Genomic DNA, 11,124 nt, shown 5'->3' on the forward strand with positions numbered 1-11,124 from the left:
GTTATACCCTTTCTCAATCAAATTCAAAAACACTTAATTCTTATTAAATACTTTTGAAAATAAAATGGAAACGGAACATGGTGGAAACCACGCACTCCTAAGACTAGGATTCGAGGTGGATATCTCGCCCATCCAAGTTCTTGCCATTACTCAAAACACATTCAAACCAATCAAACCTTTTTCTCTCTGCCATGCGATTGACCTTTAAACCCCTTTCTTAAACGAAAGGTATTTTGTTTAAAGACGACGTAAAGAAATGTTTTGTCCACTTGAACGTGTGAGTAAGCTTGCGACGTTGCCCACGAATGTTGATTTATAAATCCATTTGGCTGTGATGCGAACGTCCCCTTATCCACTTGTTTTGGGTAGTTCAACAATGTTTTCATTGATTGACACAAAGTAGATTTTGCTAAAATCAACCAACAAATAAACATTTTCTACCCAGAACTACGTAAGCCTTGAGTTCTCTATTGCCCTAGGAGATACGTAGGAGCAGGATTTGTAAATCTTATTAGGCCCATTAATAAAAAACTTAGGTTTAGTCCCCTTCTTTGAAAATCTAAAAACATTCTTCTCTCTTCTATTCTTTCTTTCCCACCTAATAACTTGAGAAATCCTAACATTTAAAACTAACACTAACGCGCACAACTAACCTAACGATTCCAGTTGAGTACAACAGACGTGAGGGGTGCTAATACCTTCCCCTTCCGTAATCGACTCCCGAACCCTGATTTGGTTGCGATGATCATAATCATTATCGTTCTTTCTTGGGTTTTATCGATATTTCCTCTTTCCTTTTAGGAATAAATAAAGTTTGGTGGCGACTTTGTTCATTCCATCATTGCGAGCATGCGATTGCGCTTTGCTAGGTCGTGTTCTCATTTTTTTTCGAGGTACGAAAGATGGAGACTCTGTTGGGGAAGTACGTTTCCCTAAGTGAGTCAAGCCTAGTTAGGACATTTGTGTGCATTTGTTTGTTTAATTATGTGGCTTTTCTTTATTGCTTCTATTATCTTTATTGTTATATTGATATATCTGTTGTATATTGGTTCCATTTTGATGTTGGTATTTGGATATTCTGATTGCAAACCATGTGGAAAAGACTCTACACCCGAGTCTAGAGTGAAAAAACATAAGATATGATAATGGTTGAGTAGTAGTGACTCCCGAGGTAAATACTTCGTAAGATTCGGTATGAGAACCTCACTTAGAGTAGATCCTTATGAAAATACTATCGCCCGAGGTGAATACTTCGTAAGCTTCAATATTTCAAAGGGGTCCATGACTCTAAGAACCTTTTAGAACATTAAACATTTGGCTAACTAGGAGTGATGGTTGCGTAGTATGGGTTCCCGAGTTGAATACTTCGTCAGAATCGGTACGAGAACCTCGCTCAGAATAGATTCTCTAGATGGAGTTGACGATCGGAAAGTATTTTCCGTAAGTGTCAAACATTCTTTTGAATCCATGACTCTGAGTACCCTGTCTAGAACCAAAGTCGATGGTTGCGTAGTACGGAATCCCGAGGTGAATACCTCGTAAGGGTCGGTATGAGAACCTCACCCATAATAGGTTCCCTTGATGGAGTTGGTAACCGGAAAGCCTTTTCCGTAAGCGTCAAACAGTCTCGTGAATTCGTGACTTTGGGGTCCTTTGTAACAAAACCCTATATCATACCCAGTGAGAACCTCGTTTTGGAAAGAAATCAAATTTATCCGTACCTCGAACCTTTGACCTATACCAAAAACATTGCATTCATACATTCATTGCATACGCATAAAAAGAAAAACTCTTAGTTTATTTCACATTGTTTCAGGAATTCAAGACTTGTTAGCAAAATGAATCTTGAGAGAAGAAGCACTTTTCAGTTCAAATACAAGAAAGTGAACCTTTCCAACCTGCAGAAGTTAAGTGCTAAAGTGACATCGATCAAACTCAACAACTTTGTGTAAGACTATGGAAGAATTCTGAACATCTTAGATGAGAAGATGGACATGATGATTGCGGTGACTATTGCTCAGTTTTATGATCCACCTCTACATTGTTTCACATTTTTTACTTCTAATTGGCTCATACCTTGGAGGAGTTCGAGAGGATTATAGGCCAGAATTTGAAGGATCATAATCCATTTCCTAAGTTTGATAAAGGTATTCCTCCCAAGAGGATAACTTTAGCTTTGGGTTTGAAGGTTTCTGATGTCGGGGAAAATTGGGATGTGAAGGGAGCTTTCAATAGTTTTTCTAGAAATTTCTTGGAAGATCAAGCTAAGAAGATGGAAAAATAGGGGAATTGGAAAGCTTTCTATGCCGTGTTACGTGTGTTGGTATATGGGATAGTTCTCTTCCCAAATATTGACCATTTTGTGGACCATCTGGTTGTGAGGATATTTCTCTCTTGTAACCCTGTACCGTTCCTCCTAGCAGACCTTCATTAAGCTCTCCATGAACGTCATGAGAAGAAAGGAGGAACTATCTTATGTTGTGCGTAGATATTGCATGCCTGATTTAGATCTCATATGCCCGAAGAAGTCCTTTTTGTCTCAAAGGAACTCAAGCCATCTCAGAATTTAGCTTTTCTCACCTCCAATCATGTTAAGTGGTATATCAGGGATTGGGAAATTGAGGATGTTATTGTCAGCATTGGTGACTTCCCCAATGTACCTTTGATAGGAACCAAGGGTTGCATCAACTACAACCCTTTGTTTATCCTTGAGGCAGCACGGTTACCCTATGAATGGCCCTCCAAGAGCTGAAGCTTTAGAGCCCTTCATCTTGCACAATGCTGAAGCAGATCACCCCATGGTGAAGAAGATCAAGAGGTCATGACAAGCAATTATCAGAAAGGATAAAGAATTGGGTAAGAGAAATGTCATCGCTCGAGAGCCCTATACTTGTTGGGTGAGAGAGAGGGTTCAAATGGTTAAACTCCCTTTTCCATTTGATCCTTCTATATATCCGTTGGTTCCTGAGCCAAAACCCATATTACCTAAAGATGTGGAGAAGCTTAATGCCCGTATTAAGGAGTTGGAATTGGAAAATACTGACTTGAGGGTTAAGCTCGGCCGAGTCTCGGTGGAGAGTGGAAATTTGAAAGATAGTCGGCAGAAGAAGGACAAAGAACTTGAAGTTTCCAATAAAAGGGCCAGGGAGTCTGAGGCAAGGAGAGAAAAGTTCGGAAAAGCACTCCACGGTACTAAATCTGTGTTCAAGACGAAGAATGAAGAGTTGGATAAAGTTGTACTCCAGACCCAAAAGCTCAACAAATCTCTAGAGTTGACTCTTGAAATAAAGAGGGAACCACGTCTGATTTCTGAGATTCGTACTCGTGAACTTGAGAACACCATTCAAAAGTACAAGGATGCTTTGGAACGTGAGAAGCTGGGGACTGAAGAGTCGGAAAGGGTTTGTACACGTTTGAATTAACAGTTGGAGTAAGCCGATGTCAGGATCCAGGCACTTAAGGGTATGGATCAGGATGCTGCCTATTTCATGTTGCTAAATGAGTGCAGATATTAGAGAAACCTCTATAAAGACATAAAGGTTACCAAGGCCAAAGACTTGCGCATCATTCAAGACCTCCAAGGACTTTGCGCTGAGTGGAAGGGCAAATTTCTAAGGCTGTCCAGATTTGCAAATTCCATCATGCAAGAGTTACCTGGGAAGTTGCAAGAAACTGATTGGTGCATGTGTCCAGAGAACACTCCACATCAAGTTTTTAATTTCATTAAATTTTGTAAGGTGATATTGGAGGGGCTAACTACCGACCTTGCTACGGTTCAGAAGACCTGTATGCCGTAGGCATTTGTTTGTATTTGAACTTTGTTCTAAATTAATGAAAAAATCTCTTTTGAGATTCATGTTATTGTGTTTTATTGCTTTATTCTTTGAATACTTGCGAATAAATGTTGTGGCTTTTCTGAAATAAATAACTGAAACTAACCAAGAGTTTTGCAAACAAGATGCATTCATACATTTTCAAAATAGAGTCTCACTCTGTTCTTTCTTTCTCCAGTTTCATGCTGAATCTTCAAAACCCGTACAATACGCGCGCCTGAGCAAGACAAAGGATGGCTGAATAAGATAAATAAAGTGCTCGAGCTAGAGCTGAATTGGACGAGATTAAGGGGGACATGTCCCAAATGAGAGAAATGGTACAAGCTTTGACTTTCAGATTTGAAGCTCCACAAGCGACCGTGATTTCGGAGATCACGGGCTTAGTAATCGAAGTCCCACTTCAGAGGTCCTTACCTTCAACCCTACCTCCATATGGGTTACCTTACGACTTCATCCCTCGAGAAGAAGTAGTGTGTGCAATGGGGAAATCTCTCCAACAAGTTGTGCCATTGCCGGTTTACATCGATGCACGTCCAATCGTTCACATTGTTGCTCCACCAGCTGCCTATGCTAGGCCTGTTCCGCATTTTGAAGATCAACATCACCTATATCAGACTGCTGAGTCAACTTCTAGTGGTGATGAAGTGAGATTTGAAGATTTTAGAGAAGTAAAGGAGAACATGCAGCTCCTGGAGAAGAAGTTTTGAGCATTGGAAGGAGACCACGTCTTTGGTTCTACTGCCAAAGAAATGTGCCTTGTATCTGGGTTGGTGATTCTGACTAAGTTCAAAACTCCGGATTTCGACAAATACAACGAGCATAATTTCCCAAAGAACCATCTCATCATGTATTACCGTAAAATGGCTACTCACGTGGAAGATGACAAGCTGATAATCCATTATTTCCAAGATAGCTTTAGTGGGGCTCCTTCCAAATGGTATTTGAGTCTGGATCAAAGTAGGATCAGATGTTTCCAAGACCTATCAGACGCGTTCATCAAACACTACAAATACAACATGGACATGGAGCTTGATAGAAGACATCTACAAAGCATGTTCCAACGCGACAAAGAGTCCTTCAAGGAATATGCATAGAGATGGAGAGAATTGGCTTCTCAAGTAGAGCCACCTCTTGCCGAAAAGGAGCTTGCTGAACTATTCATTGACACTGTCCAACCCCAATTCTACGAGAAAATGGTTGGAAGTGCTTCCTTGGGTTTCTCATAACTTGTTGTTGTAGGAGCTCGTGTTGAGTATGGCTTAAGAAATGGTAAACTTGTAGCTGTGGCCGGAACTTCAAGTGTTAATCCAAAGAAGTTCTCTGGAGGATTTCCCAAAAAGAAGGAAGGTGAAACCAATGATGTGTCTATTGGCCAAGGAAGAACTCTTCCAAGAAGAAGACATCAACAACAATATTCACAACAGCAGTATGTTCAACAACCTTTTCCATATCAGCAGCCTATATATCCCGTTCAGTACGCCCCACAATTGTACATAGCCGCTGTGACACCCGCCTTCAATTAACAACCTACTCAGGCTTATCAACCACCTCCAATTTATCGACCAGCTCCAGCTCAACAACGTGCTCCTGCTCCCCCAGATTATCAGCAAGCACCAGTCGCTCCTGCCTATCAACAACCGAGAGCTCAAGCTCCAAGAAAAAAGGCTCAAAATCAAAACAGGAGACATGGGGATAGGGCAACCTTCAATCCAATTCCAATGTCATATATTGAGCTCTATCCCTCTCTGTTGCAAAAATGTTTGGTGGTTCCTAGACCTATGGGATCTCCACCTGATCGTCTGCCTCCCTGGTACAACCCTAATGCACATTGTCCTTTTCATGAGGGTTCCCTCGGGCATGACCTAGAGGGTTGCTATGCTTTGAAGCATAGGGTTCGTGAGCTGATTGATAGCAAGACTCTGTATTTTAGGGATATAGGACCAAACGTGAAGAATAATCCTCTTCCTCTCAATGGATACCCTATAGTGAACGCAATTGAAGATGCCTCTGCTGGTGTTATGGTTGATAAGGTTGATGATGCTAAGACTCCTTTGGCAGCATTCCATGCCCGATTGGTCGAAGCTGGTATGATTGATGTTTGTCATGACAGCTGTGAAGAGTGTGTCGCACACCCAAGAGGGTGTCAGATGGTACGAGATAATATTCAAGACTTGATGAAAAAATGAGTGCTTCAAATCTCCATTATTACAAAGAATGAAGATGTGTCAGTAATTGAACCTTGTTTCAATTTACCTGAATCGGTTGAAATCCCTTACTATAGTAGGAGAGTGATGCCTACGAATAGTCATCCATCACCTGTTGTGATCTGTATGCCTACGTCGTTTCCATATGAAAGCACCAAATTTGTGCCTTGGAAATATGAGATCACCGTTATGGACAAGATCGTTGAAGGAAGTGAAGATAGTGAAGTGACAGAAATTGTGAATGAAGACGTCACCAATATTGCAGGAATGAGCAGAATGGCCCATAGTGGTCGGATCTATACACCTGAATTCAATGTGACTCCTCAAGTACCGGCCAAGGAATCTACAGTTATAGCTCCTGCTAAAGAACCTGAAGTCGTCCAATCTGAAGATGTTGTTGAATTCCTAAAGTTGATAAAGAGAAGTGATTACAAGGTTGTGGATCACCTGCATCAGACACCATCTATTTTGTCTCTGCTATTGAACTCCCAAGCCCATAGGGAGGCTTTGTTGAAGATGCTTTGCCAAGGTCATGTAACACAAAGCATAACAGTAGACCAGTTTGATGGGGTGGTTGCAAATATCACAACTTGCAATACTTTAAGCTTTAGTGAACAGGAATTACCTGAAGATGGACAAAATCACAATCGTGCTCTCCATATCTCAGTGAAGTGCAAAGATGATGCTTTAGCAAGAGTTTTGGTTGATACCGGATCTTCTTTAAATGTGATGCCAAGAGAATGCTTCCAAAGTTGTCTTATCAAGTACTAGCCATGAAGCCCAGTGCCTTGGTGGTGAAAGCTTTTGATGGTTCCCGGAGAACCGTGATTGGAGAGGTAGAACTGCCCATATTGATTGGCCATCATATATTCTCGATTACTTTCCAAATCATGGATATTAATCCGACGTATAGTTGCTTATTGGAGCGTCCCTGGATTCATGCTGCAGGGGCAGTTTCCTCCACTTTACATCAGAAAATGAAGTTTGTAGTGGACAATCAGTTGATCATCATTTCTGGAGAGGAGGACTTTGTGGTCAGTCACCTTTCATCCTTCAGGTATATCGAGGCAGATGAGGACGCTTTGGAAACTTCTTTCCAAGCTCTTGAAATAGCCAACGTCACTTTTGTGGAGATGAAGGACCCTGTTGGGAAAGCTTTTTCATCTTTCGCTTCTCTAAAAGGCGCCAAGTCTAGTATTGAAGGAGGAAACACTGAAGGTTGGGGCTAGCTTATTGATGTTCGTGAAAAGCATGATCGTTTCGGTCTTGGGTATGTTCCTTCCATCGTGAAACAAGCTTGGGTCCCTGCAAATGCCAAAACCCTCAGCATCCAAGAAGTATTCCTCAGTACCAGATTCATCCATGGAGATCAGGTCAACGCAATTGAAGACAACACCGAAGAGGAAGATGAGCCATGTTTGGTTTACCGGTTTGAGACAACTTTGAACAATTGGAAGGCGGTTGAGATCCCTGAAATTTTTCCTTTGTTAAAGTAATAATTGTTGTTTTTCCTTTCAAATCCTTAGCTCTGCCCAAGGCTAATGGGTCATGTTGTAGGGCCCCTTTTCATTTTCAAATAATCATTATTAGTGAATGAAATGCATTTTGTTAAGTTCTTATTATCCATTTATTTGCTTTCTCTTAAAAAAATGGCAATCTTTTCAAACAAAAAAAAAATCTTTTTCCATTTGTGCATCTTTTATTTTTACTTTTTCTAAAAAATCATTCATTCAAACATGCAAAATAAATGATAACCCCGTTGAATCCAATGACTCTACTCCCTCTCATACCTTTGACTCCCCTATCTACCAAGCGGAAGAAGCGGGTGAAGAAGATTGTTACGTCCCCAACGAATTGGCAAGGTTGCTCGAGCACGAGTCCAAAGCACTTCAGCCACATAAAGAACCAGTGGAAACAATCAACCTTGGCACAGAGGAAGAGGAGAAAGAAGTCAAAATCGGCACCACACTGGAAGCAAGCATCAAAGTGAGATTGGTCAAGCTGCTACAAGAATATGTGGATGTATTTGTATGGTCATACCAGGATATGCCAGGCCTAGACATCGACATCGTTGAACACAAGCTACCGCTTCATCTAGATTGCCCGCCAGTAAAATAGAAACTCCGAAGAACAAGACCAGATATGGCTCTAAAGATTCGCGAAGAAGTCAAACGGCAATTTGACGTTGGTTTCCTCGCAGTGGCGCAGTACCCACAATGGGTAGCTAAGATTGTACATGTGCCTAAGAAGGATTGCAAGGTGAGAATGTGTGTTGACTATAGGGATTTAAGCAAAGCTAGTCTGAAGGATGATTTCCCCTTACCACACATTGATACTCTGGTAGACAACACTGCAAGTTTTGTTGTATTCTCCTTTATGGATGGATTTTCTGGATACAATCAAATCATGATAGCTCCAGATGACATGGAGAAGACCACTTTTATTACCCCTTAGGGAACTTTTTTCTACAAGGTGATGCATTTCGGTCTCAAAAATGTCGGGGCAACTTACCAAAAAGCTATGGTCACTCTTTTCCATGATATGAAACACAAAGAGATAGAGGTCTATGTCGATGACATGATTGCTAAATCTTAGAATGAAGAAGATCATATGAACCCCCTGAAGAAGTTGTTTGAATGCCTCAGAAAGTTTAGATTACGATTAAACCCTGCAAAATGCACATTGGTGTCCGTTCAGGGAAGTTGCTTGGTTTCATTATTAGCCAACGAGGAATTGAGGTGGACCCTGACAAGGTCCGAGCTATACAAGAAATGCCTGCTCCACACACTGAGCGAGAAGTTAGAGGGTTCCTTGGACGTTTGAATTACATCTCAAGGTTTATCTCACACATGACGGCCACGTGTGAGCCTATCTTCAACTTGATTCGAAAAGATCAAGCTATTGAATTAAACTCTGATTGTCAAAAAGCTTTTGAGAAGATCCGTCAATACTTGCAAGAGTCTCCTATTCTGATTCCACCTATCCCAGGAAAGCCATTAATCATGTATCTAACTGTACTTGAACAGTCAATGGGATGCATGTTGGGGCAACATGACGAAACTGGTCAGAAAGAACATGCAATTTACTATCTAAGCAAAAAGTTTACCAATTGTGATAGTCGATATTCTCTTTGGGAGAAAACTTGTTGTGCACTAGCATGGGCTGCTCGCCGTTTAAGGCAGTACATGATTTGCCATACTACTTTGTTGATCTCAAAAATGGACCCAATAAAGTATATCTTTAAGAAACCTGCCTTGACTGGAAGACTTTCCCGTTGGCAGATGCTCTTTTCAGAATATGACATCCAGTACGTAACCTAAAAAGCAATCAAAGGAAGTGTTTTAGCAGAGTATCTCACTCACCAACCAATTGAAGACTATCAGCCATTGAAGTTTGATTTCCCCATAAGGATATAATGGTGATAAAGGATTGTGTGAACCCAAGCTCAGATGAAGGACCATAACCAGGACCTCGATTGAAGCTTGCGTTCGATGGTTCCTCCAATTACAGTGGTCATGGTGTGGGAGTTGTTTTGATGAATCCAAATGGTGGCTTTACCCCTTTCACAACAAGGTTGTGTTTTGATTGTATGAATAATGTCGTAGAGTATGAAGCTTGTATCCTTGGTATTGAAGCTGCAATTGATCTACGAATCAAGATCCTTGAGGTGTATGGAGACTCGGCCTTGGTAATCTATCAGGTCAAAGGTGAATGGGAGACCCGTGATGTGGAATTAATACCGTATCATGCTCATGTTGTAAAGTTGATTGAATACTTTGACGATGTCACTTTCCATCACATCCCAAGAGTAGAAAATCAAGTGGCTGACGTTTTGGCAACATTAGCATCAATGTACCAAGTCAGATTCCATATTGAGCTTGCATAATGTCAACTGATTAAAGAGGAAACTAATGGTAAACCACGGTTTCATGACATCAAGTGTTATCTTCTAAGTCAAGAGTGTCCAGAAGATGCTACATTGTTGGATAAGAAAACTCTAAGGAGGTTATCGTCCAAATTCTTTTTGAGCAATGATGTGCTTTATAAGAGAAACCATGACATGGTCCTGCTTAGATGCGTGGATAGACACGAAGCAGACATGTCAATCAAGGAGTTTCATGAAGGATCCTTTGGAACCCATGCTAATGGACATGCCATGGCCAAGAATATTTTAAGAGCTGGTTATTATTGGTTGACCATGGAGTCCGATTGTTTCAGCTATGCAAGGAAATTTCATAAATGTCAGATTTATGCTGACAAAATGCATGTACCGCCAACATTGTTGAATGTTTTGACATCACCTTGGCCTTTCTCAATGTGGGGCATCGACATGATTGGTGCTATAGAGCCTAAGGCTTCCAATGCTCATCGCTTCATCCTAGTTGCCATTGATTATTTTACTAAATGGGTGGAGGCTGCTTCCTACACCAATGTGACGAGACATGTGGTCACTCGCTTTATCAAGAAAGAGATTATCTGCCGCTATGGAATCCCAAGCAAGATCATTACTGACAGGGAGGACGTCTGTTACCGGTTAGGGTAAACATATCAAGGATAACTCGCTGAAAGCAACCAGGAGGTGTATTCATTACCGATTACTGGGTAAGAATAAACAGCTGGGAAAAGCCAAAATAGGATTTACAACTACCGGTTACTGGGCAGAAGACCAAAGAGAGAGAATATCTGTCACTGGTTTAAGTGAACATATCAAGGATAAACTCAAAGGAAATAAAATCCTTCATCGGTTAGGACGAACATATCAAGGATAGACTTGCCTGGGGATTCTAGGGAGGATATCCATCACCGGTTAGGGTGAACATATCAAGGATAAACTGCCTGAAAAGGTAGGAATTACATCTATCAAATGCTGGATAGAATACCAAAAAAGAAGAGAATATCTGTCATCGGTTAGGATGAACATATCAAGGATAAACTCAGAGGGGAAAATAGGAATTACATCTATAAGTTACAGGATAAAATACCAAAAAGAGAATACCCGTCATAGGTTAGGATGAACATATCAAGGATCAACTCTCTGGAGAACAAAATAGGGATTACAACTACTGGATACTGGGTAGAATACAAAA

General features: G+C 41.0%; 1 protein-coding gene across 1 annotated transcript; it reads left to right on the plus strand.

Moving 5' to 3' along the window:
• The first annotated feature begins 4,693 nt into the window (after positions 1–4,693).
• LOC127080292 (uncharacterized) lies at positions 4,694–6,808 on the plus strand. Its single transcript, XM_051020615.1, has 4 exons — positions 4,694–4,790; positions 5,073–5,263; positions 5,369–5,929; positions 6,047–6,808. Exons 1-4 carry the CDS (start codon positions 4,694–4,696, stop codon positions 6,806–6,808), a joined length of 1,611 nt encoding a protein of 536 aa, XP_050876572.1.
• The last annotated feature ends 4,316 nt before the right edge of the window (positions 6,809–11,124 follow it).

The sequence above is a fragment of the Lathyrus oleraceus genome, chromosome 5, assembly GCF_024323335.1.
Source record: "Lathyrus oleraceus cultivar Zhongwan6 chromosome 5, CAAS_Psat_ZW6_1.0, whole genome shotgun sequence".
Lineage (NCBI taxonomy): Eukaryota > Viridiplantae > Streptophyta > Magnoliopsida > Fabales > Fabaceae > Lathyrus > Lathyrus oleraceus.

Excerpts from the sequence above, each read along its gene's own strand:
- LOC127080292 (XM_051020615.1), top strand. The coding sequence starts at position 4,694 with ATGGCTACTCACGTGGAAGATGACAAGCTGATAATCCATTATTTCCAA. Across the intron at positions 4,791-5,072 it reads GTATTTGAGTCTGGATCAAA|GAGCTCGTGTTGAGTATGGC; the intron begins GTAGGATCAGAT and ends TTGTTGTTGTAG. Across the intron at positions 5,930-6,046 it reads TCGAAGCTGGTATGATTGAT|AATGAAGATGTGTCAGTAAT; the intron begins GTTTGTCATGAC and ends ATTATTACAAAG.